This window comes from Nerophis ophidion, linkage group LG13 (genome assembly GCF_033978795.1).
Source record: "Nerophis ophidion isolate RoL-2023_Sa linkage group LG13, RoL_Noph_v1.0, whole genome shotgun sequence".
NCBI classification, from domain to species: Eukaryota; Metazoa; Chordata; class Actinopteri; order Syngnathiformes; family Syngnathidae; genus Nerophis; species Nerophis ophidion.
In genome coordinates, this window is record NC_084623.1 from 33,873,474 (window position 1) to 33,901,157 (window position 27,684).

General features: G+C 41.1%; 1 protein-coding gene across 2 annotated transcripts in view; it reads left to right on the forward strand.

Annotated features, from left to right (window-relative positions):
* Positions 1 to 4,287: 4,287 nt before the first annotated feature.
* poldip2 (polymerase (DNA-directed), delta interacting protein 2) overlaps positions 4,288 to 27,684 on the forward strand; it is a 34,002-nt gene continuing 10,605 nt past the window's right edge. The window contains exons 1-5 of one of the 2 annotated variants that reach the window (XM_061918816.1): positions 4,288 to 4,495; positions 20,846 to 20,927; positions 21,105 to 21,202; positions 22,409 to 22,508; positions 24,069 to 24,144. In XM_061918816.1, coding sequence (XP_061774800.1) covers positions 4,317 to 4,495; positions 20,846 to 20,927; positions 21,105 to 21,202; positions 22,409 to 22,508; positions 24,069 to 24,144 — 535 coding nt within the window. In that variant the 5' untranslated portion in view covers positions 4,288 to 4,316. The remainder of the gene's footprint in view (positions 4,496 to 20,845; positions 20,928 to 21,104; positions 21,203 to 22,408; positions 22,509 to 24,068; positions 24,145 to 27,684) is intronic. The other variant, XM_061918817.1, reaches the window with a different exon arrangement.

The window sequence follows — 27,684 nt, forward strand, 5'->3', positions numbered from 1 at the left end:
AACCACACTGTTCCTCCTGAATCCGAGGTTCGACTATCCGACGTAGCCTCCTCTCCAGTACACCTGAATAAACCTTACCGGGAAGGCTGAGGAGTGTGATCCCACGATAGTTGGAACACACCCACCGGTCCCCCTTCTTAAAGAGAGGAACCACCACCCCGGTCTGCCAATCCAAAGGTACCGCCCCCGATGTCCACGCGATGCTGCAAAGTCTTGTCAACCAAGACAGCCCGACAGCATCCAGAGCCTTAAGGAACTCCGGGCGGACCTCATCCACCCCTGGGGCCTTGCCACCGAGGAGCTTTTTAACTACCTCAGCGACCTCAGCCCCAGAAATAGGAGAGTCCACCACAGATTCCCCAGGCACTGCTTCCTCATAGGAAGACGTGTTGGTGGGATTGAGGAGGTCTTCGAAGTATTCCTTCCACCTATCCACAACATCCGCAGTTGAGGTCAGCAGAACAACATCCGCACCATACACGGTGTTGATAGTGCACTGCTTCCCCTTCCTGAGGCGGCGTATGGTTGTCCAGAATCGCTTCGAAGCCGTCCGGAAGTCGTTATCCATGGCTTCCCCGAACTCCTCCCATGTCCGAGTTTTTGCCTCCGCGACCGCTGAAGCTGCACACCGCTTGGCCTGTCGGTACCTGTCCACTGCCTCCGGAGTCCTATGAGCCAAAAGGACCCGATAGGACTCCTTCTTCAGCTTGACGGCATCCCTCATCGCTGGTGTCCACCAAGGGGTTTTAGGATTTCCGCCCCGACAGGCACCAACTACCTTGCGGCCACAGCTCCGATCTGCCGCCTCGACAATAGAGGTGCGGAACATGGTCCACTCGGACTCAATGTCCAGCACCTCCCTCGTGACATGTTCAAAGTTCTTCTGGAGGTGGGAATTGAAACTTTGTCTGACAGGAGACTCTGCCAGACGTTCCCAGCAGACCCTCACAATGCGTTTGGGCCTCCCAGGTCTGTCCGGCATCCTCCCCCACCATCGCAGCCAACTCACCACCAGGGTGATCGGTAGAAAGCTCCGCCCCTCTCTTCACCCGAGGGTCCAAAACATGAGGCCGCAAATCCGATGACACAACTACAAAGTTGATCATGGAACTGCGGCCTAGGGTGTCCTGGTGCCAAGTGCACATATGGACACCCTTATGTTTGAACATGGTGTTTGTTATGGACAAACTGTGACGAGCACAAAAGTCCAATAACAAAACACCACTCGGGTTCAGATCCGGGCGGCCATTCTTCCCAATCACGCCTCTCCAGGTTTCACTGTCGTTGCCAACGTGAGCGTTGAAGTCTCCCAGTAGGACAAGGGAATCACCCGGGGGAGCACTTTCCAGTACTCCCTCGAGTGTTCCCAAAAAGGGTGGGTACTCTGAACTGCTGCTTGGTGCATATGCACAAACAACAGTCAGGACCCGTCCCCCCACCCGAAGGCGGAGGGAGGCTACCCTTTCGTCCACCGGGTTGAACTCCAACGTACTGCAACCTTATCGTGGTAGAGGAGTTTGCGTGTCCCAATGATCCTAAGAGCTATGTTGTCCGGGGGCATAAAGCCCCCTGGTAGGGTCTCCCAAGGCAAACAGGTTCTAGGTGAGGGATCAGACAAAGAGCAGCTCGAAGACCTTTATGAAGAAGAAAAATCATGGACCCAGATTTCCCTCGCCCGGACGCGGGTCACCGGGGCCCCCCTCTGGAGCCAGGCCCGGAGGTGGGGCACGATGGCGAGCGCCTGGTGGCCGGGCCTGTTCCCATGGGGCCCGGCCGGGCACAGCCCGAAGAGGCAACGTGGGTCACCCCTCCAATGGGCTCACCACCCATAGCAGGGGCCATAGAGGTCGGGTGCAATGTGAGCTGGGCGACAGCCGAAGGCAGGGCACTTGGCGGTCCGATCCTCGGCTACAGAAGCTAGCTCTTGGGACGTGGAACGTCACGTCACTGGGGGGGAAAGAGCCTGAGCTAATGCGCGAAGTCGAGAAATTCCGGCTGGATATAGTCGGACTCACTTCGACGCACAGCAAGGGCTCTGGAACCACTTCTCTCGAGAGGGATTGGACCCTCTTCCACTCTGGCGTTGCCGGCAGTGAGAGGCGACGGGCTGGGGTGGCAATTCTTGTTTGTAAACCAAATAGCTGTAAATAAATAAATGATAAATGGGTTGTACTTGTATAGCGCTTTTCTACCTTCAAGGTACTCAAAGCGCTTTGACATTACTTCCACATTTACCCATTCACACACACTGATGGAGGGAGCTGCCAACCAGCACCCATCAGGAGCAAGGGTGAAGTGTCTTGCTCAGGACACAACGGACGTGACGAGGTTGGTACTAGGTGGGATTTGAACCAGGGACCCTCGGGTTGCGCACGGCCACTCTCCCACTGCGCCACGCCGTCCCTGAGTCATCCTCCCCCAGAAGATTTCTTTGTGATTTTCACATACAAATATTGTAGTTCTTTGCTCCTGCTTAACTCTGTGGTAATATTCTTTTCACAAAATACAACCAATAGTATGTTAATGTTAAATCTTACTTGTGAAAAGTAATCCTCCAATTCTTATTTTCAACAGTCCGCTCAATTGAGCAGGAAAACGCTGAATACCAGCCCAGTATCTTTGTTTTCTACCTGTCAACTGTCAGTTTAGGCTGCTTGCCGGCTCCTCATCACCACTTCAAGATGGCGGCCAAATTGCTTGCGTCACAGCAGCCAATTCTGCGTCTACTTATAAGATGTCTATGGTTATAACGTCATTGCAAACACGGCAATCTGTTGCGTCCACTGCAGTTTGCTACTTTATTCATACTTTTTGTCAAGTGATATTTTTTTTAAGCAGGGTTGCATGAGATACCTACACATAACGTTACATTAGTGAATGTATCACACACAGTAACGTAACGTTAGACGGCGGTCAGCAGCAACGCATATTTTAGCCACCTACAAAAAGACAAACATAGTCAAATAAAGGTCAGTTAAAATGTATACTATATTAAGAATATGTGTACATATTCCATAGAGCCCTGACATCTAACAAGTACAGCACTGTTCATTGTTATGTTCATGTATTTGTTGTTTTTCATGTGTACGCACACATAAACACATACAGTATGAGATGAGATCAATGAGATAAGGTAACAACATGATATAAACTGCTGTGGGACTAGTTACAATGCAATATTCCATGGAAATACAATGTTAACACTTTTGTGCAAGTAAGTACAGTTGCACTTGTTTTTTCAAATGTGTTTATATTGTAAAGGAATAAGGTAAATGTTTAGAATAACTGGTTAATAGTGCTATTATGAAGTGCAATGTCATTACTGTTTTTTTTTTAAATAATAAATACAGCGTTTTAAAAGCATACACAATCTGTGTACATATATTAGTCTGTGGTTAAAAAGACTTGAAATGACTCGAAACCCAAAATGCAGGACTTGGGACTTGACTTGAGACTTTCCAGTATTGACTTTGGACTTGACTCGGACTTGCCTGTATTGACTCGGGACTTGACTCGAGACTTGAGGTCAAAGACTTGAGACTTACTTGTGACTTGCAAAACAATGACTTGGTCCCACCTCTGGAGAACAGTAGGATTAAAGAAAATATTTGATATGAGGACATTTGCAAGGACAATGGTGTGGCGTCCAAAAATGGTGGGTGAAATACGAATGCGCAGTGTGAATTATTGTCAGGGTTCTTTCTGGTGACCGATTCAGTTATTACACAGTTTACAAAAAATAAAAATCAATTAACTTTGTGTTAGTGGCCAAGTTGTTTATTACATGAGATATCACATATTCCTTTGTGTAAAAATAAATAAAATACACATTAAGGTTACAAAACAATAATTACGTGTTCCGTGACTGAGTCCACGTGAATATTTTGGTGCCTTCAATGTTGCCTGTAAACATATGTTTACTCATAGTGCTCTGGCAGAAATAATACAACACGCAAACAAAAAACAGTCATTTAACACACAAATCTTTAAATATAGAGATATGTTTTATGTTCAATAATAAACGAGTTTGCCCTTAACCTGATTAACGGCATTCTCAAATGCGTGACGAGGATGAATAATAAATATAACAAAGAGACCCGGGTTCACAACTTTAAAAAAAACTACATCTGAACAAAGTAGAATTATAACATACTTAAATTGCTCTAAAACTATCTTTTTGAACGTGCCTCATAATAGTGAAAATGCCGTCGTATTCGTTTTTCGAAGTGGCAGTGGTCACTGTTAGCACTATATATTGTCCTTGAACGCAACATCGGTACCCAGTTGTCAGTGCGCAGCGGCGTGTCACCACCAAGATGGCTGCCTGTGCGTTACGCAGAGGGTTGTTGAGCACTCTCAGTAAATATAACAAGAAACACGCACATAGAATACTTAGTGTCGCTGACAGCAGGTTCGAAGCGTACAGACCACAACTAGAATGCCGAGCCTGTGGAGTATACGGTGTCGCTCAGCAGAGAAGGTTGATGTCGTCACGGTAAGCTACACATGCCCACTCCTCTCCTGGCTATGCTAACGAGCTAAACGGCTTTAGCAACACAGGAGTTGATAGCGTAGTGCAGTGGAAACTTCGTCCTATACTGAAAATGATCGACTTTTTAAATGAAGTATCCAGATTATCAGTTTAGTTATGCAAATATGTTTCTGTGGTCATACAAGAGCGTGATCGTTTTCCCCTGACGTTCATTGCTGTGTATTGTAATGCCAGTATCTGAGTTTGTATTGTCCTATTTGGGACTGGTTCTGTGCACTGCAATCGCTCTTCACAGATTCCGATTGTCAGCCAACCGAATTCATAATAGATAACTAATATTAAAGGGCTCATATAGGGCTGGGCGATATGGCCTTTTTTTAATATCTTGATATATTTAGGCCATGTTACGACACACGATATACATCTCGATATTTTGCCTTAGCCTTGAATGAACACTTGATGCATACAATCACACCAATATGATGTTTTTATGTGTCTACATTAAAACATTCTTGTTCATACTGCATTAATATATGCTCATTTTTCAACTTTCATGCAGAGAGGGAAATCACAACTAAGTCAATTGACCAAAACTGTATTTATTAAACATTATTAAGCAGTGGCACAAACATTCATGTCATTTCAAAGCCGAAAGTGCAAGATTGTCAGAGACATTTTAAAACAAGCTATGATTGCACTTTTGTGCATGATGTCACTAAGGTGACATATCAAAACAACACTAAATTAAAGGCCCACTGAAACCCACTACTACCCACCACGCAGTCTGATAGGTTATATATCAATGATGAAATATTAACATTGCAACACATGCCAATACGGCCTTTTTAGTTTACTAAAAAGGCCAGTGGACACACCAGTGGACACACTTCTCCGACTATCAGGTACTATTAAACTCACTAAAACACTAGCAACACAATAGACAGATAAGGGATTTCCCAGAATTATCCTAGTAAATGTGTTTAAAAACATCGGAATCCTTCCCAATAAAATGGGGTTTTGTTTTTTTTAACTCGTTTTTTTTCTTCTTTTTTTTCTAGTCCGTTGCTATCAATATCCTCAAACACGAGTCTTTCATCCTCGCTCAACTTAATGGGGAAATTGTCATTTTCTCGGTCCGAATAGCATTTTTTGTTGGAGGCTCCCATTATAAACAATGTGAATATGTGAGGAGCCATCAACATGACGTCATCGTCTGTGACTTCCGGTAGAGGCAGGGCATTTCTCTTAGCACGGACAGTTGTGAACTTTATCGTGGATGTTCTCTACTAAATCCTTTCAGCAAAAATATGCAATATCGCGAAATGATCAAGTATGACACGTAGAATGGACCCGCTATCCCTGTTTAAATAAGAAAATCTCATTTCAGTAGGCCTTTAAAGTGCACTTTTTGTACAGAACGCCACTACAATTGTTTAAAACAAATAAAGTGCACTTTCGTGCATGACGTCCCATTGCTCCCACTGGAATCTTGCTGCTCTTGTACATCATTCGGCGTATCTTTGTCTGTGACCAGGCTGTCATGGGTGAATGGAGAATCTCAACTCTTGTGAGAGCTTGTCAATATTTGATGTTTGTATTCCAAATTGAATGGATGTAGTTGATGGAGAACCGCCCCAGATCTGCTCGCATAGTTCGAAGTACAGCAAAACTCTACCGCAACCACTTCTACCACCTGCTTCAACTGCTTGTTTGTACTTTCCACGAGTCGCTTTCAGTTTAGTGCCGATAGTTGTTTTTGTGATGTCCTCTTTCCAATGAGGACATTCCTCCGTCCAAAATAGGGTAAGCATGTCACCATACTTGGACTGGCAAGTTTCCCACTCAACACTTTGAGTTTTGGTAACTTTAAACTCCAAAACGATGCTTTAAAGTAACTGTACTTCTCTGTCTGTCCACATATATAATTCTTTCTTGTCGTGACCCGGCATTTTTTGCTATATGCCTCCTCCAGGAATGGCGTTTTGGGTGTTTCTGATTGGCTAAAATGGTCTCAAGTCCGAGGCTACAGCGCCGCCAGTATTTTGGCATGCGTATGACACTCAGTGTATGCGTTTGCTTGGGGACAGAGATAGTTTTTTAAATGTGCACGTGTGGCTGGAGATCTTGTTAAGACGTTAGTTTAGGCGGTGGCTCTTTGTTGTTAAGGCGGCCGGCATAACAACAAAGCACTGCGGGAAACCCTTAATATTTAAAGGTCTACAGAAATGAGATTTTCTTATTTAAACGGGGATAGCAGGTCCATTCTATGTGTCATATTTGATAATTTCGCGATATTGCCATATTTTTGCTGAAAGGATTTAGTAGAGAACATCAACGATAAACTTTTGGTCGCTACTAAAAAAGCCCCTGCCTTTACCAGAAGTAGCAGACAATGACGTCACCAGTGTGAGGGCTCCTCACCTCCTCACATTGTTTATAATGGGAGCCTCCAGAAGCAAGAGCTATTCGGACCGAGAAAACAACAATTTCCCCATTAATTTGAGCGAGGATGAAAGATTCCTGGGTGAGTACAGGTATATTGATAGCAAAAAAAAAAAAAAATAAAGGCGGTTGCATTGTGACAGATTCAGATGTTTTTAGACACATTTACTAGGATAATTCTGGGAAATCCATTATCTTTCTATTGTGTTGCTAGTATTTTAGTGAGTTAAATAGTACCTGATAGTCGGAGGGGTGTGTCCACGAGTGTGTTGACGCCAGTGTCTGCGGGACGTCACGGCAGCTGCATGGACGGCGCAAGCTCCGCAGATCTCCGGTAAGATGCGACTTTTTACCACAATTTTCTCACAGAAACCTGCTGGTTGACAAGTGGTCGGGAACCATGTTCGCTTGACCGCTCTGATCCATAGTAAAGCTTCACCTCCAGGAATTTTAAACAAGGAAACAGTGTGTTTGTGTGGCTAAAGGCTAAAGCTTCCCACTTCCATCTTTCTACTTTGACTTCTCCAATATTAATTGAACAAATTGCAAAAGATTTATCAACACAGATGTCCAGAATACTGTGTAATCGTGCGATGAAAAGAGACGACTTTTAGCCGCAAGTGGTGCTGCGCTAATATGTCCCCTCCAACGCGAGACGTCACGCGCACGCGTCATCATACGCGTCATCATTCCGCGATGTTTTCAACAGGAAACTCCGCGGGAAATTTAAAATTGTAATTTAGTAAACTAAACCAGCCGTACTGGGATGTGTTGCAATGTTAATATTTCATCATTGATGTATAAACTATCAGACTGCGCGGTCGGTATTAGTGGGTTTCAGTAGGCCTTTAAAGGCCTACTGAAATGAGATTTTCTTATTTAAACGGGGATAGCAGGTCCATTCTATGTGTCATACTTGATCATTTCGCGATATTGCCATATTTTTGCTGAAAGGATTTAGTAGAGAACATCCACGATAAAGTTTGCAAATGTCGGTGTTAAGAGAAAAGCCCTGCCTCTACCGGAAGTCGCAGACGATGACATCACAAGTGTGGGGGCTCCTCACATATTCACATTGATTTTAATGGGAGCCTCCAACAAAAAGTGCTAATCAAACCGAGAAAACGACAATTTCCCTATTAATTTGAGTGAGGATGAAAGATTCGTGTTTGAGGATATTGATAGCGACGGACTAGAATAAAAAGAAATAAGAAAACCGTTTTTTTTTAAAACGCGATTGCATTGGGACGGATTCTGATGTTTTTAAACACATTTACGAGGATAATTCTGGGAAATCCCTTATCTTTCTATTGTGTTGCTAGTGTTTTAGTGGGTTTAATATTACCTGATAGTCGGGGGTGTGTCTCCACGGGTGTGTTGATGCGCAGTGTCTCAGGGAAGTCGACGGCAGCTATGGACGGCATAAGCTCAGCTTTTCTCCGGTAAGAAGCGACTTTTTAACCACAATTTTCTCACCGAAACCTGCTGGTTGACATGTGGTCGGGATTCATGTTGGCTTGACCGCTCTGATCCATAGTAAAGTTTCACCTCCAGGAATTTTAAACAAGGAATCACCGTGTGTTTGTGTGGCTAAAGGCTAAAGCTTCCCAACTCCATCTTTCTACTGTGACTTCTCCAATATTAATTGAACAAATTGCAAAAGATTCAGCAACACAGATCTCCAAAATACTGTGTAATTATGCCGTTAAAGCAGACGACTTTTAGCTGTGTGTGTGCGCAGCGCTCATACTTCCTAAAAACCCGTGACGTATTGCGTACACGTCACCATTACACGTTTCCAAGACGAAACTCCCGGGAAATTTAAAATTATAATTTAGTAAAATAAAAAGGCCGTATTGGCATGTGTTGCATTGTTAATATTTCATCATTGATATATAAACTATCAGACTGCGCGGCGGGTAGTAGTGGGTTTCAGTAGGCCTTTAAGGGCTTCGTAGGCAGAATAGAGTGACTTCCAGGCTCAGTTGTCAGCAGACTTTCGATCGTATTTATTTACAATTTAGAATGCATTAAAAAAGAAATGTGGTATTGTCTTACATAAAAATTGGGAATGATAGGAAAAAAAAACAAAAACGTGCAGTTCCCCTTTAAGGGTGACAACTTATTTATCCGAATGTGATACTGGAGTGTTTCGCTTGTTGTTGCCAAATAGTAAAATCTATTTGGCTCCCATTGCTTCATCACAGCAAAACTACATAATACATCAGGTATGCCAATCCCAATCTGTTAAGTCAACTGTAATATACACTATGTGTAGTAAATGATTACTTGACAGGTGCTTAACATGTATTTACTTCGGACTCTGTTTTTCATCATATTCCCCTTGAAAATCATGTTGTGTACATATTATGCTCGGGTATTATCCTATAATATGAAAATAACCTGATCCCAAAACTGTGTTATATTGAATTCTTCCTCATTAATCCCCACTCTTGATCTCTGTCGTAAAAGATTAGCTTTACAGCGAGCAGAGAAATATGCCTGCATGCCTGCGTTTCCCATGTGTGTGTGTGTGTGATGAGGAAATGCTAAGGAAGGTGGTATCAACTTTTTTTTTCCAGAGGTGTTGAATGAAATCCTGCCAGCTTTTCGATTTAGATTGCAGGGAGCAGGATTTACCGTCATGTAGGGATTATGGGAATTTTTTCTATGGGGTTAATTGATACGCAGTATTATAATGTTTTCACTACTTTGTTTTCCATGCATTAACTTACTTATGGCAGCCTATTTAACATGATTCCTACATGTATCGACACTTTGTGTATTAACATGTATTCCTTTGTGTGCTTCCAGTACCTTCATTGCGGAGACTATTAATAAACAACCTCAAGTTGGAAACACTAAATTTGCCTTAGTGTGTGAGTGTGAATGTTGTTTGTCTATCTGCGTTGGCCCGGTGACTTGTTCAGGGTGTATTCCCGCCTTCCGCCTGATTGTAGCTGAGATAGGTCCAGCGCCCCACGCGAACCCGAAGGGAATTAGCAGTGGAAAATGGAGGGATGGAAGTTGGAAGATTTTTCCATCTTTAAATTAAAAGAAAACTGCACTTTTTTGGGGGAATTTTGCTTATCGTTCACAACTCTTATGAGAGACGAGAAGAGAGAGGTTTTTTTTTTTGCATACTAACTTGTAGTAATTATTTCCTAAGTGGCTAGCAATGCAGCTAATGGGAGCAATGCATTCTGCCTCTAAATAACTTTTAAAATGCATCTAAAAACTGCCAACAATACTTCAACTATCTTCCGTAACCTGTATAACAACCAAGCCGCAGCAACATTGATATTGTAAGAGTGAACACTGAGAAACTGTTTTGCAACACATCGCCATGCTACGATTAGCCATAAGCTCGCGATCTATGGTAAGAAGTAAGCTAGTAACTGCGTCAACAACTAAATGGCTTTTTAGTTTTGTAATGCACAACACTATGCAATGGACAACTATCTGTACTGACTGAAAAACATGAACAACATATTGCAGTATCTATAAAGTATAAACCCACATCAGGGACGGCGTGGCGCAGTGGAAGAGTGGCCGTGCGCAACCCGAGGGTCCCTGGTTCAATCGCCACCTATTAACAACCTCGTCACGTCCGTTGTGTCCTAAACAAGACACTTCACCCTTGCTCCTGATGGGTGCTGGTTAGCGCTTTGCATGGCAGCTCCCTTCATCAGTGTGTGAATGGGTAAATGTTGAAGTAGTGTCAAAGCGCTTTGAGTACCTTGAAAGGTAGAAAAGTGCTATACAAATACAACCCATTTATCATTATTTATCATTTCATGTTTTGTTTGTACACAGCTAGCTTGACAGCGTATGTACTGTAATGTACGGTGAAGCGCTGCATTTGCCATAAATAATATAGTGACCAGAGGTGGGTAGAGTAGCCAGAAATTATACTCAAGTAAGAGTACTGTTACTTTAGAGATTTATTACTCAAGTAAAAGTAAGGAGTAGTCACCCAAATATTTACTTGAGTAAAAGTAAAAAGTATGTTGTGAAAAAACTACTCAAGTACTGAGTAACTAATGAGTAACCTGATTACGGCAACATAATAATGCACAAACACATAAAAATAGCAATGAGCAAATTCAGAGCCAGGAATATCTCTTAAGCAACTAAAAAAAATAATATATATTAAATAATAGTACATTAAAATAAAATAAAAAAATGGCACTTTGAGCCACAATAACTTAACAGCACCATAGCCTCAGTAGGCATTCATTGATTTGATTGATTGATTAAAACTTGTCTTAGTAGATTGTACAGTACAGTACATATTCCGTACAATTGACCACTAAATGGTAACACCCCAATAAGTTTTTCAACGTTTATCAATTACTTAGTAAATGACCAAGTCGAGGTGATCTACCTCGTATATACATATACATACACACACACATATTTATACACACACATATCATACATACACACACAAATCATTTATACACACACGTATGTGTATATATATATATATATATATATATCCATACATACATTTATATATACAGTATATCAATTATATTTATTTTGCCGTTTTTCTTCACATGTTGAAGGTGTTGAATATACATGCATGTTTAACATATAGATTCCTATCTTTCATGAAGACAAGATTATAAGTTGGTGTATTACCTGATTCTGATGACTTGCATTGATTGGAATCAGACGTCCACGTTTTCAAATGGAGGAGAAAAAAAGTTCCTCTTGTCTGTCTAATACCACATGAAAGTCGTTGGTTTTTGGCATCTTATCTGTCCAGCTTCCATATTCATTTTTTATACACTTTACAATAGATACATTGGCGGCAAACTCCGTAGTTTGCTAGCTTGTTTGCGCTGGCTTTCGGAGACTCTTATTTTGTTAGTGCAGGCGCGATGGAGCGGGACTTTTATTGTGAAAACAGGAACTGTGCGATCAGTCTTTAGGCTTTTGACGGGAAGAACGGTTGAAATAAAAAGTTTCTTTTTTCCTTTACACTTTTGATTGATTGAAACTTTTATTTGATTGCACAGTACAGTACATATTCCGTACTATTGACCACTATATGGTAACACCCGAATACGTTTTTCAACTTGTTTAAGTCGGGTCATGTGACCGCCTGGCTCTGTTTGATATGTCCAACGTCACCAGTGACTGCATGTGATTGGTGAAACGCAGGCATGCGTAGATTCCACTTTGAAGCTCTGTCATTAACCAAAACAAACATTAATAGATCGATAAAAAAAAAGTAGCGAGTAGCAAGCTGAAGGTAGATGAATGGAACGGAGTAAAAGTAGCGTTTCTTCTCTATAAATATATTCAAGTAAAAGTAAAAGTATGTTCCATAAAAACTACTCGTAGAAGTAAAATTTATCCCAAAAGTTAATCAAGTAAATGTAACGGAGTAAATGTAGCGTGTTACACCTCTGATAGTGACTCACTGATGAACAGTTGTGTGTTTGGTCAAGCTGAGTACGCTTGCAGTTGACTTTGGGTAAGCACACCATTTAACTCGGCATAGTTTGGCTCAAAGTTCCACATTTGCTGCGTGACCAAGTCGCGCCGACCTCCCACACTCTTTGTTTGTGCTGGTTCTATAACCAACAGTCCATCCTCTGTATATTCAGGTTAAAAAAAGATAAGGTTGTGAATCCTCATTTGTCCAAAAATAGTTATCTTTGTTTTCCGTTATCAAGTCTGCCATGGTTAGAACACATTTGCAAATGTTTCCAGAAGTATAAACACACTTTTGTCGCCGGAAGTCAAAAGCTGCTATGGAAACGGACATAAATGCGCCGAAGAAAGAAGTTACAGTATTGCTTAAAATTACCAAAGTATGGTAAATATTGTACATATATATATATATATATATATATATATATATATATATATATATATATATATATATATATATAATATACTTGCAGTCTGGTGCGTGTATATAAAATGTTGATGAAGGGTTTTGAAGTTGTTTTAGAGGACTTTGAAGGCTGCAACAGTTACTCCCATTAGCCACATTTTGCTAGCATCTTCTTGATCTCTAAAAAGAAAAAGAAAGACGTGTGTTCTTGTCTCTCACAATGGTTGTGAATGATAGGCAAAATAAAATAAAAAGTGCAGTTTACAGGACCATTGACCTATTCATCGTTCAGTGAGGGCAGAATAATATATATATATCCAAACCAACTGCAGCCTGTGTTACATTATAGAAAAATAGAGCAAAACTATACAATCTAACAAGAAAAAGATATCTGTTGATACTAAACACACATTTTACATTAAATATCTGTAAAAAGATCGACTATTATAGTCACACATTCAAAAGACAATATAATAGGACACAAGTCAAACTATTTAGGTGGAAAAATTCTAAGAAAAAAAATGTAAGGCTTTAACCCTCAAAACGTTGAAAAAAAAGAAGCTCTGGGCACGAAGTCGTCTTCAGTGGCTGAATATAGGGGTCTCTCTCGGGATAATGAGAGGAGCAAAGAGCATGGAGATTATGTTATGTCTAGTACTTTTTTTTTTTTTGTCCTCTCGAGATACTCAGGCAAATCATATTGTTGATGTACAGCAGTGGTACCCAAAATATGGCCAGCTTTCGAGATCTGGCCCACGGGAAGTCCCATGTTAAAAAAGTTTTTTTTTTTTTTTAAATCTGTCCTTTCTAATCCATTTTCTACCGCTTTTTGCTTGTTACTCTCAGAGTCTCTTAGCCGCTCAGGCAAATCACATTGTCTAAAAATGCATTTTCCAATCGATGATGTGATATTATTTATATATATACATTCGGGCAAAATCTTACAATATTTTATATCAGCACAAAAACATCACAATCCGGGTGATTTTTAACTTCAGTCTGGATCTCTGCAGGTAAGGGCAATATTCATTAGTCTTGCAGTGATTCCGGAAGATTTGCCAAGTTTGCCAAAGTGTTCCCATACAGCAGACCTTATATTGACATGGACGTAGCCTCTATCTCTCTTTGTTTAAAAAAAAGATAGCTCGTCATGTCTTCAACACAAATGCCTCCAACTCCTGCTTCTCCTTTGCCTCACATTGCACAATACGTATGCGTTTGATCGCAACTACACCCACGCTCCAAACTGAGTAGTAAAACCGAGAGAGAAAAACACATGATCCAAATGACCCACGCTCAGAACCGGTTCAGATTTATTTCATAAACGTTACATTCCTCGAACTGAAGTAGCACTTTTTTGACACCCTGCTGTTGGAATCTGTGTACCGCACTTTGCTAGTTGGGTACCAGCCAGAGTGCTACAACGCCACTTGGGTGGAACTCCACACAATCACTTCATTTAGAATCCAAATTTTAATACGCTCATGATTTTATTTTGTAGATTACTTTGCACTGGACAGGAAGTCACTGTATTCACATTTGAATAATGTGTAACTAGACTGTTGTCTATTGATGTTTTCATTCATCCAGGTTATTGTATTCTCAGGGGGTTCAATCAATTGCAACTGTACTGTTCAGTTGGTCCTAGAAGAGGTTTCGCCTTTCATCCAACTAGGGTTTGTCAGTTCATCTTCAGATTTAAATTTGTCAGATACAGGACCCGTTTACACTACACACCAAATCAGATTTTTTTTTTTTTGCCTCAACTGACAGATTGGATTTTTTTACCAGTCTAAACGCTCCAAAGTGTTTCAAATCTGATATTTTTCGCATCATATTCAGGAGGGAGTCAAAATCTGTTTAGAATTAGATTTTTTTCAAATGTGGCTTAAGTCTAACTGTCAATGCGACCTAAATGCGACACGTATGTGACGTTTTCGGCTGCTTTGGGTGAGCTGCGGCATTCGTGTGCGCGGGAAAAGACTCATTTCGCCAGCGGAAGTGAATTCTTAATCACAACATCCAATTTTGGTGAGCAAAAACATTGTTAACGGCTCAATCTTTGGTGCAACACTTTTCAGTAGTGTGCCAAAAATAGGAAATAAGTAATATATGAATACATATTTTGATTCCGAAGAAATGGCAATAGTTGAAGGACCGGAATTGACGCTGTAGCGTATTTGCTTGCATGTTACATACATTGCGTAGTTTGTTTACGTAAGTGAGTTGAAAAGTGAGATTCACGCCGATGTCTGTGTTGCCTCTATTTAACAGCCATAAAAGATGAGAACCCTCACAAATATATTACACTATATATATATTAATTCATACATTATATTACTGTAATTAATTTTCACGTAAGAAAACACAAATTTTAGGTGTGGCGACTTTTTTTATTTTGTAGTAGTTGTTGGAACTTCCTCGTTCATTTACGGAATCCGGTCAATTTCCTTTGTTTTCATTTTATCGAACTGTGCATGCAAGTGACGTTGAAGCCACATTGGAGTTTCTGCACGTTTTTATATATATATATATATATATATATATATATGTTGGCAATGTTGGCAAGATGGCGGCGCCCGGACGGGCTGCGACACTGCGGTGCTCTTGCTAAAGATGGAACATTTGGCGGAAATGCCGGACAGTTCTGCAGACTTCATGGCTGGCTCGCATCGTGGTCACTCCGTGATCACGTACGACCGCCAGACACTTCTGGATATGGACATATCGGGCCGTTTTGGACTGATAGACGCGGGCATGCTAAACATGCTAACTAGCATGGGGATACGTCGGCGGCTACATCCAGCGGCCTGTGAAGCAGCGGAGTCTAGTAGCAGCGGGGGCCGTCTACGGAGCAGACGCCAGCGGTGTGATCGGAAACGCGGATGTCGAGCGGGTCTAAAAACAAAGCAGAAGGCTAATCCCCACAGAACACCACTTCCCTCCACCCTGAAGACGGATTTAAATAAAGGATGCGAGACTACTGGTCTGGGTAAGGAGTCAGTTAAATTAGAACAAGTTTTTTCTGCTTTGAGTGTTTCAGAGTTGGACATGTGTTTTACTGAGGTGGCTAACTATGATGCGTGCAGTTTATCAAAGCAACAAACAAACAATCGGAAAATCCCCGTTACTGAGGAGGCTAACCATGATGCGTGCAGTTTATCAAAGCAACAATCAAACAATCGGAACATTCCCGTCGTATCAATTCCTAGATATGGTCGTAATTATACTGAATGCACTGGGCATAATAAACACAACATTATTAATATTGCTACTACGGATAATTTGATCAAAAATTCCCTAAAACAGCCCACTACCTATAATATAGGTTTTTTAAACATAAGATCATTGTCTCCCAAAACGTTGTTAGTTAATGATATCATCAGAGACAACAATCTTAACGTCATCGGTCTCAGTGAAACCTGGCTTAAACCAAACGACTTTTTTGCGCTAAATGAGGCATGTCCTCCTAACTTTACACATGCGCATATTGCCCGTCCGCTTAAAAGGGGTGGGGGGGTCGCACTAATATACAACGAAAACTTTAACCTTAGTCCTAACATAAATAATAATTATAAATCGTTTGAGGTGCTTACTATGAGGTCTGTCACACCGCTGCCTCTACACCTGGCTGTTATCTACCGCCCCCCAGGGCCCTGTTCGGACTTTATCAATGAATTCTCAGAGTTCGTTGCTGATCTAGTGACACACGCCGATAATATAATCATAATGGGGGACTTTAATATCCATATGAATACCCCATCGGACCCACCGTGCGTAGCGCTCCAGACTATAATTGATAGCTGTGGTCTCACACAAATAATAAATGAACCCACGCATCGCAACGGTAATACGATAGACCTAGTGCTTGTCAGGGGTATCACCGCTTCCAAAGTTACGATACTCCCGTATACTAAAGTATTGTCCGATCATTACCTTATAAAATTCGAGGTTCAGACGCATGTTCGTCAAACTAATAATAATAATAACTGCTATAGCAGCCGCAACATTAATACGGCCACAACGACAACTCTTGCTGACCTACTGCCCTCGGTAATGGCACCATTCCCAAAGTATGTGGGCTCTATTGATAACCTCACTAACAACTTTAACGACGCCCTGCGCGAAACCATTGATAACATAGCACCGCTAAAGTTAAAAAAGGCTCCAAAAAAGCGCACCCCGTGGTTTACAGAAGAAACTAGAGCTCAGAAATTATTATGCAGAAAGCTGGAACGCAAATGGCGCACGACTAAACTTGAGGTGCACCATCAAGCATTTAGTGATGGTTTAATAACTTATAAACGCATGCTTACCTTAGCTAAAGCTAATTATTACTCAAATCTCATCCACCGTAATAAAAACGATCCTAAATTTTTGTTTAGTACGGTAGCATCGCTAACCCAACAAGGGACTCCTTCCAGTAGCTCCACCCACTCAGCTGATGACTTTATGCAATTCTTTAGTAAGAAAATTGAAGTCATTAGAAAGGAGATTAAAGACAATGCGTCCCAGCTACAACGGGGTTCTATTAACACTGACACGATTGTATATACGGCGGATACTGCCCTCCAAAATAGTTTCTCTCGTTTTGAGGAAATAACATTAGAGGAATTGTTACAACGTGTAAATGGAATAAAACAAACAACATGTTTACTTGACCCTCTTCCTGGGAAACTGATCAAGGAGCTCTTTGTATTATTAGGTCCATCAGTGCTAAATATTATAAACTTATCACTTTCCTCGGGCACTGTTCCCCTAGCATTCAAAAAAGCGGTTATTCATCCTCTTCTTAAAAGACCTAACCTCGATCCTGACCTCATGGTAAACTACCGACCGGTGTCTCACCTTCCCTTTATTTCAAAAATCCTCGAAAAAATTGTTGCGGAGCAGTTAAATGAACACTTAGCGTCTAACAATCTATGTGAAACCTTTCAATCCGGTTTCAGGGCAAATCACTCGACGGAGACAGCCCTCGCAAAAATGACTAATGATCTATTGCTAACGATGGATTCTGATGCGTCATCTATGTTGCTGCTCCTCGATCTTAGCGCTGCTTTCGATACCGTCGATCATAATATTTTATTAGAACGTATCAAAACACGAATTGGTATGTCAGACTTAGCCCTGTCTTGGTTTAACTCTTATCTTACTGATAGGATGCAGTGTGTCTCCCATAACAATGTGACCTCGGACTACATTAAGGTAACGTGTGGAGTTCCCCAGGGTTCGGTCCTTGGCCCTGCACTCTTCAGCATCTACATGCTGCCGCTAGGTGACATCATACGCAAATACGGTGTTAGCTTTCACTGTTATGCTGATGACACCCAACTCTACATGCCCCTAAAGCTGACCAACACGCCGGATTGTAGTCAGCTGGAGGCGTGTCTTAATGAAATTAAACAATGGATGTCCGCTAACTTTTTGCAACTCAACGCCAAAAAAACGGAAATGCTGATTATCGGTCCTGCTAGACACCGAACTCTATTTAATAATACAACTATAACATTTGACAACCAAACAATTAAACAAGGCGACACGGTAAAGAATCTGGGTATTATCTTCGACCCAACTCTCTCCTTTGAGGCACACATTAAAAGCGTTACTAAAACGGCCTTCTTTCATCTCCGTAATATCGCTAAGATTCGCTCCATTCTGTCCACTAAAGACGCTGAGATCATTATCCATGCGTTTGTTACGTCTCGCCTCGACTACTGTAACGTATTATTTTCGGGTCTCCCCATGTCTAGCATTAAAAGATTACAGTTGGTACAAAATGCGGCTGCTAGACTTTTGACAAGAACAAGAAAGTTTGATCACATTACGCCTGTACTGGCTCACCTGCACTGGCTTCCTGTGCACTTAAGATGTGACTTTAAGGTTTTACTACTTACGTATAAAATACTACACGGTCTAGCTCCATCCTATCTTGCCGATTGTATTGTACCATATGTCCCGGCAAGAAATCTGCGTTCAAAGGACTCCGGCTTGTTAGTGATTCCCAAAGCCCAAAAAAAGTCTGCGGGCTATAGAGCGTTTTCCGTTCGGGCTCCAGTACTCTGGAATGCCCTCCCGGTAACAGTTCGAGATGCCACCTCAGTAGAAGCATTTAAGTCTCACCTTAAAACTCATTTGTATACTGTAGCCTTTAAATAGACTCCCTTTTTAGACCAGTTGATCTGCTGTTTCTTTTCTTTTTCTTCTATGTCCCACTCTCCCCTGTGGAGGGGGTCCGGTCCGATCCGGTGGCCATGTACTGCTTGCCTGTGTATCGGCTGGGGACATCTCTGCGCTGCTGATCCGCCTCGACATCTCTGCGCTGCTGATCCGCCTCCGCTTGGGATGGTTTCCTGCTGGCTCCGCTGTGAACGGGACTCTCGCTGCTGAGTTGGACCCGCTTTGGACTGGACTCTCGCGACTGTGTTGGATCCATTGTGGATTGAACTTTCACAGTATCATGTTAGACCCGCTCGACATCCATTGCTTTCCTCCTCTCTAAGGTTCTCATAATCATTATTGTCACAGACGTCCCACTGGATCATTATTGTCACCGATGTCCCACTGGGTGTGAGTTTTCCTTGCCCTTATGTGGGCCTACCGAGGATGTCGTGGTGGTTTGTGCAGCCTTTTGAGACACTAGTGATTTAGGGCTATATAAGTAAACATTGATTGATTGATTGAATGTTAAATTGGGACGGCGTGGCGCAGTGGAAGAGTGCCCGTGCGCAACCCGAGGGTCCCTGGTTCAAATCCCACCTAGTACCAACCTCGTCACGTCCGTTGTGTCCTGAGCAAGACACTTCACCCTTGCTCCTGATGGGTGCTGGTTGGCGCTTTGCATGGCAGCTCCCTCCATCAGTGTGTGAATGTGTGTGTGAATGGGTAAATGTGGAAGTAGTGTCAAAGCGCTTTGAGTACCTTGAAGGTAGAAAAGCGCTATACAAGTACAACCCATTTATTTATTTATTTATTTATATATATATATATAATAACATTGTGTCTGATAAATATCACATTCTACTTGCAGAGTAAACGGTCAGATGGAAAAAAAATCAGATTTCGGCCACTTTAGCCCTGCAATGTTAAAGTAGTTATAGTCTTAGAGGCTATGAGCATGAACTGATGAAAACCTACTTTGATGAGAGGCGGAACGTCTTCCAAGACAAACCGAACAATCCAGTTGCGAACAATTGAATGCCCAGAGAATAGACGGTAATTATGCCGTAGTTGTCGTTTCATGCTGCCTAGCAATAATGATCAAGTTACAAAGCTACAAAACATGTTGACAGAAACGGAACAAAGTCATTGCCAATATACAGTACGGAAAGTATTCAGACCACTTTTTTAACGTTTCACTCTTTTTCATTGCAACCATTTGCTCAAATTAAAAACTTTCCATTTTATTTCTCAAAAAGTTGCACTCAGCAACACATCTTTACAGAAAAAAAAGAGAAGCGTTTGGAAATGTATTAAAATTTAAAAAACTGAAAAATCACATGTACATCATTATTCAGACCCTTTGCCCATTACTTTGTTGATGCACCTTTGGCAGAAATTACAGCCTCAAATCTTTTTGAATACAATGCCACAAGCTTGGCACAGCTATTTCTGGGCAGTTTCGCCCATTCCTCTTTGCAGCTCCTCTCTCGCTCCATCAGGTTGGATGAGAAGCAGTGGTTTTCAATAAATGAAATCATTTTTTGATTTTAGCAAATGGGTGCAATGACACAAAGATTGAAAAATGTAAAGGGGTCTAAATACTTTCCTACGACCTCAATTTAAGCATATATATTTTAGTAATAAGAGGAAGGCGGTTGACCTGAGAAGTTAATCGACATAAAAGAGTCGTCGACATAGTTGTAGTTAAAAATTTACAGTTGATACATGTGATCGGTATTAGCCAATCTCATTCATGGAAGAGTGGTAATGGAAATGGGCAGCATAGAAACCCTATCGCAGCACCTACTGTCCGTAGTATCTCCCACTCACTGTGATGGCCAAAGGTAGTTTGACATAAATGAAAGCCACTGTGTATTGATGTTGCCTATGTGTGGCAGGAACAGGCCCGAAGGGAAGATTTTGGAGACTGTGGGGATATTTGAGGCTCTGAAGCAGCACGGCAAATACGAAACAGGACAGGTAAAAACTTCCATAACCATGTTAGTTACCTCACTTCCACGCACAGATTAGCTAATAGAATATGAATCACTCTTGATAATATACTGCAATATATGCATACTGTATATTCACAATTATTTCAACCTTCCATATCTGATCTGAGGTTTAGCCCATATCTCTGTTTTGTCTTTTTCACAGCTATTTCTCCACAGCGTGTTTGGCTACCGAGGTATTGTCTTGTTTCCATGGCATGCCCGACTCTACGACAGAGATATCACACCGCCATTGTCTGACAGGTAAACCCCTATTCAAGTCGACTATTTTAAGTTAAGCCTGGTGTATAGTCTCGTGTCGCGTAGCTTGGGTAGGCGTTGCCGTCGTCCCCCCTTCCCTTCTTCGGCGTAGCCTTTGTGCGCCTCCAAAAAATGCTTGGTTCGCGTCGCCGGTGACACGGAACGCAGGGCTGCGATTGGTCAGTTTTTGCAGAGGAGGATCTCTGAACACAGGCAATAAACTTTGTGCTAGCGGGGTGTATAATATAGTCAGGAATTTTCATGGATGCAAAGGATTCTGGGTATTTTTTGCGTTGCGTTTATGTTGTGTTACTGTGAGGATGTTCTCTCGAAATGTGTTTGTCATTCTTGTTTGGTGTGGCTTCACAGTGTGGCGCATATTAGTAAGAGTTTTAAAGTTGTTTATATCACAACCATAAGTGTACTCTGTATCACCCAGTATACCTTGCAGTCGAGTACGTGTATCTGCGGAAGCCACATACAGCATATTGCTGGACTGGCAAGCAGTTTGTACATGTTGTAGAAGGCGTCAAAGGCAATGGCTTCATAGCACGCCCTTATTATTGTTATCTGGGTGACCGCCAGCAGATATACGCAAGAATGTTTGCGGCTCCTATTGTCTTCTTCACTTTGTGTCACGGGTCAAAATGGCTCTTTGAGTTGTAAAGGTTGCCAAATCTTGAACTATATATATTAAATATTTCCGAATGGTTCAACCGCCACCACCCGCCCGAATCTATTTAAAATCAATTTTTTTGTCATGTCACCCGCCCGACCTGCGGTTTATCCGCGGATGAGACCGCAATCCGCGCATCTCTAGTACATGATAACTCTTTCTTGTCCCATGTCTTGAATGGCCGAATAGCGTTGAGAATAATAATAGCGTCCTCTGCCATGACTCGTTCAGAAGTTCCGCGGTCCATTTTTAGGTACGTATTTTTCTATGGTTTATAAGTAAAACGTCCATTAAATGTAATCTGATGATTTTGAATGACAACAATGGCTGCAGTTACTCCTTCTGGAGACATTGCCCCTTAGTGTTTTGAAAGATAATTAAAAGTCTGGCACCAGCCCCGCACGGAAGAAATATAAATCAAACAAGACGCCGTAGGGGCAGATGCAAGGTACGCGATGCGAGAGTATATTCTTGCCATTACTCGTGTCTCTAGTGGTAAACACATGTTGTTGTTTTTTCTTTATTATACCCAGCAAACCTGAAAACCCTGGTGCCCATGGATCAAAAGAAGTGAAAGGAAAGACGCACACTTACTACCAAGTTCTGATTGATACCAGAGATTGCCCTCACATTGTAAGTCAGTGTGTTTGTAAGGCCTTTTCTGACATCTAGTGGTTACTTGTTGCAAAACAGTTAAATTCACTCTTCAGCTCTTGAAGTCCAGAGATTGCCCTCACATCCATTAAATGGTTGGGGTGGAGTGGTAGGGGTGTTGGTATTGATGGCTCGATTGTCTAATTTTCATAATTGGCCTTCCATCCATCCATTTCCTACTGCTTGCATCATAAGTCTAAGATGGTGTGACAACAATAAAACAACAAGTGTCATCTTTTTACAAACAACCTGAATTTTTTGTTAAATGCTAAAAATAACAGTGCTGACAAAAAGATTTCTTTTTTTTTAGTTATCAGATCAACCATGATTAATCACAGGCTATAGCTTGCTTGCATAATTAAAACATTTTTTTTTAAATAAAGCTGAATATTTGGATACAAATGCAAAGTTATTGTCAGAATGTCTTCCACAAACATTTTCACTTAAATACACATCATTTATTTGATAAATGCTTTATTTTCGTTATTTTTACAGCCCAAAAAAAGCATCAGATGCGTAGACATCAATAAATATACATTTAACACCACCACTTAAGCCATGTTTTAGTGAATGTGTAAACACCATTTTCTCAGAGCCCTTTGGGTATTTCTCAGTAAACGTACATGGCCCTTTTGGTTGTACTGAGAGCCAACATTGGCCAGGGTGATCAATGGACTAACCATCTTGTATGGGGTTAACCTAGCCTGGATCTCTCTGTGCTCGCCCCGCTTCTGCTTTCTCACACCACCTATGCCACGTCCTCTGCGCTTGCACCTAGCAGTGGGGTTTGTTGTGGGCCAGCACAGGGTGCATATTTTCTGTAGTTCTCTGGCGTCCATACAGCACTGCTGCCAATGTCTAACAACAACTTCTAGCAGCATAGCCTTTTTGGTTAAAGCTAAGATATGGACTTACAAAAACGATGACAAGACAACAAAAAACATGTTAACACATGTTCTGCCGTCTTACTAATCAGTATCACTAATATCCAGTACTCTCTTACCTGCTCTATTGGTTCCACGAACAAGCTCAAAAAATGTAAACACTCGTAACTCAAGTCAACTCCACCCATTGAAAGGAATTGAAATCAATTTAATCCGTGTTTGCCCCCCCAATACCACCACAATCTTAACATGTACCATGTCTTTTAAAAATAAAAATAAAAAAACTTTTAGCTAATAAATACTGTTTTAAAAAGCAATACAATAGAATTAAATAAAAACAACTGCAGTAGTTATTATTAGATAATGTTCTGCATTTATTAGTTTCCTTTGGCTTGCTTCTCTGTCGTGTAACAGTAGGAACCGTTGTTGTTTATGTTGCTGACGGATGAGAGGTCAGAGTTGACAGCAACCGGTATGTATCTCACCGTAAGACCCAGTGGGCAAGGGTAATATGTAACTTTCTGTTATTGAATAAAAATATACTTCAGTGTCCCACACTATCGTGGTTCAGTTTTTCTCGTAAACACACACCTTTCTGATCATGCTATTTGACTGAAGTTTGTCAGGATGAATATTTTCATGTTTCATTTGACAGTCTCAGCGATCCCAGACAGAGGCAGTGACCTTTCTGGCTAACCACGATGACAGCAGAGCGCTGTACGCCATCCCAGGTGTGCCAACTCTTAATTTTACTCAACTATGTGCTGATTCATTTCTTTTGGTAATCAACAAGTCTGACTATGCGGTCTTGTTTACAGATCAGGATGCAACATTTACATTGTATCTAGTGTTGAAGTGGCAACCGCTTAAAATGTGTGGTCAGCTAATGATACTGAATTAGCAAAGTTTAGCTACTAACGGTATAGCTCGGTTGGTAGAGCGGCCGTGCCAGCAACTTGAGGGTTGCAGGTATATCCCCGCTTCCGCCATCTGAGTCAATGCCGTTGTGTCTTTGGCCAAGACACTTTATCCACCTGATCCCAGTGCCACCCACACTGGTTTAATTTTAACTTAGATATTGGTTTTCACAATGTATAGCGCTTTAAGTCACTTGAGGAAAAAGCGCTATATAAATATAATTCTCTTCACTTTAGCTATCATTGAATGTAACAACATAGATGCTTCTCTTGGACTGTTTTTTTTTTATGTGCACGTGATTTCTGAATGCACATGTGGGCAAGACAGCGTGAGTGACAAGCCAGAACGCCAGACAAATTTCTAGAACCAACTTTGACCATCTTAAGTTAAAATAATTACTAATTGTGAAAAATAAAGACACTAAAACATATGTATGTTCTATTAAACCACAAATGGTAAAAAAGCTAGCCGGTGGTGTTTTTGTTACATTTTTGGTTTAAAAAAAAAAAAAATGTAACCTTCAGCAAATCGCAAACCGCTCCTTTTAAAGGTGTCATATTATAGGACTGGGCGATATACCGCTATTATACTTAATACCGGTATATTTCAGACAGAGATATATATTTGAGACAAAATCTTTCAGTGTGCCTTTGTTATGGCTGTTCGCTCTTCTCTGCGCATGACTGGTGTAGCCCAGGGCATTCTTTGGCTCAACCCCACACCTTGCGTCTTTACGTAGGCTTGTCTGACACACAACGATGCAACACAACAAACTTTTTAAAGAATATGGTGGCTTAGGTGCTGACTTCTTAACTCCTGAGTGATGTAATGCTTTCGTCACTGATTACATTTTTGGCTATAGGTAAGGGACTATAGCTTTATTTATACATACACCAATTTGCTTGAGAACTTACACAGTATGTCTGCTTGGAGTGACTTTATCACTAATCTTATCTGTTTATGTTGTTCAGTTCTGTTAGCGACTTAGCACAGCAGTTAGCGATAGTTCCTCTCTGCTGTTCACTTGATGTGTCAAATGTTTAGCTACTCCTTGGCTTAAAGGCCTACCGAAACCCACTACTACCAACCACGCAGTCTGATAGTTTATATATCAAAGATGAAATCTTAACATTGCAACGCATGCCAATACGGCTGGTTTAGTTTACTAAATTGCAATTTTAAATTTCGCGGCAAAATATCCTCCTGAAAACGTCCGGTATGATGGCGCGTGCGCGTGACGTCACGGATTGTAGAGACATTTTGTTCCAGCATTGTGGCCAGCTATTAATCGTCTGTTTTCATCGCAAAATTCCACAGTATTCTGGACATCTGTGTTGGTTAATCATTTGCAATTTGTTCAATAAACAATGGAGACATCAAAGAAGAAAGCTGTAGGTGGGAAGCGGTGTATTGCGGCCGGGCCTTTAGCAAAACAAACACAGCCAATGTTTCATTGTTTACATTCCCGAAAGATGACAGTCAAGCTGTACTATGGAACGGAGATGTCAAGCGAACATGTTTGGATTAGACCACACACACAAAGTACAGTGTATTGTGTGTATTAATAAAAAACATTTTACCCTTCTGTATTCTGAAGGCAATCTATGTCGTTGCTACTCCAGCATCAATATCAGCAGCGCTCGTCCTCCTGACCGTCAGCGTCGGGCTCAAAGCGGTTTGGCTCTATCCCTTGTTGCGGTTGGGCCTGGCCGAGTGGTCCTGCCACCCCCACGGCTGCCACGGCGCCTCTTACAGCATCTTCGCTATCTGTATCCCTCCCACTGCCCTCTTGTCTTTTTTTAATTTATATATATATATATATATATATATATACATTTTTTATATTTATATATATATATATATATATATATATATATATATATATATATATATATATATATATATATATATAAAATTTATATATATATATAAAAAAGAAAAATATATATATAAAAAGAAAACATATATATATATATATATATATATATATATATATATATATATATATTTGTTTTCTTTTTATAGTCCTTCACTCTCACTTTCCTCATCCATGAATTTTTCATCCTCGCTCAAATCAATGGGGAAATCGTTGCTTTCTCGGTCCGAATAGCTCTTCCTGCTGGTGGCCATGATTGTAAACAATGTTCAGATGTGAAGAGCTCCACAACCCGTGATATCACGCGCATGTCGTCTGCTACTTCCGGTACAGGCAAGGCTTTTTTTATTAGCACCAAAATTTGCAAACTTTATCGTCGATGTTCTCTACTAAATCCTTTCAGCAAAAATATGGCAATATTGCGAAATTATCAAGTATGACACATAGAATGGACCTGCTATCCCCGTTTAAATAAGAAAATCATATTTCAGTAGGCCTTTAAAATTGCTTCTCCTCATAGCCCATGCAGACCAACCTAGTCCTGCGGCTGGGTGGCTGAAGAGCAGTTTCAAACTGAACAGTCATCTGCCTTTTATTGTAGTGAGTGAGTAAATGCTCCAGCTATCCCAACATACCAGCAAGAGGCTATAAAAGTAACGTTAATGCACAAAATTTACAAAAACTGATTTGGCATAGTAACTGCTAACTAAGCACTTTATAAGAATAAGCAATATGTTACATTACTACTTACAACAAAAAGTAGTCTGAGTACTCTCAACACTGGTTATCCAAACATCAAACACTTTAAGCAACTTTAAGCCATTTGCATGTTTTGTTTTAGATACCCATACAGTATATATCGTCATTCGGCCTAAAAACACCGGTATATCAGTTTTGGTCCATATCTCCCAGCCCTATCACTATGATTTTTTTTCAACATATAAAGCACTTCCTTGTAGTCTATGTAATATGGAATGGTGGTTCATTGGTCAAAGTTTTGCAGAGATTGTTTTACAGACCGTTTTTGACCACTTTTTGACAGTTTCTTCAGGTTGTGCCGTTTTATGGGTGGTCTTATTTACGTGGCTACACTTTGACTGCATCTTCTAATTGCCAGTCATGTTATAGTTTTTAGCACTTACATATCCCGTCTTTGTATTAGAAATGGCAACAGCAGAGGATGCATGTGCATTTACGAGCCACTCTCCCCCACAACAAGAGGATAGAGAAAAATAATGAGCTGGAATAAACTTCCCGACGATGTCAGACTTTCCCCAACTCTGACTACTTTTAAAACTAGACTGAAAACGTTTATGTTCACCTTAGCTTTCAGCTAAATCTTTTAATCTTTTAACTTTGAATGTCCGCACTGTTTTAATTTTTATTGTCTGCATTTTAATTTTGCTTTTATTTTCTTTCATTTTACTTTGTCGTCTCTGAAGCACTTTGAGTCTGCCTTGTGTATGAAAAGTGCTAT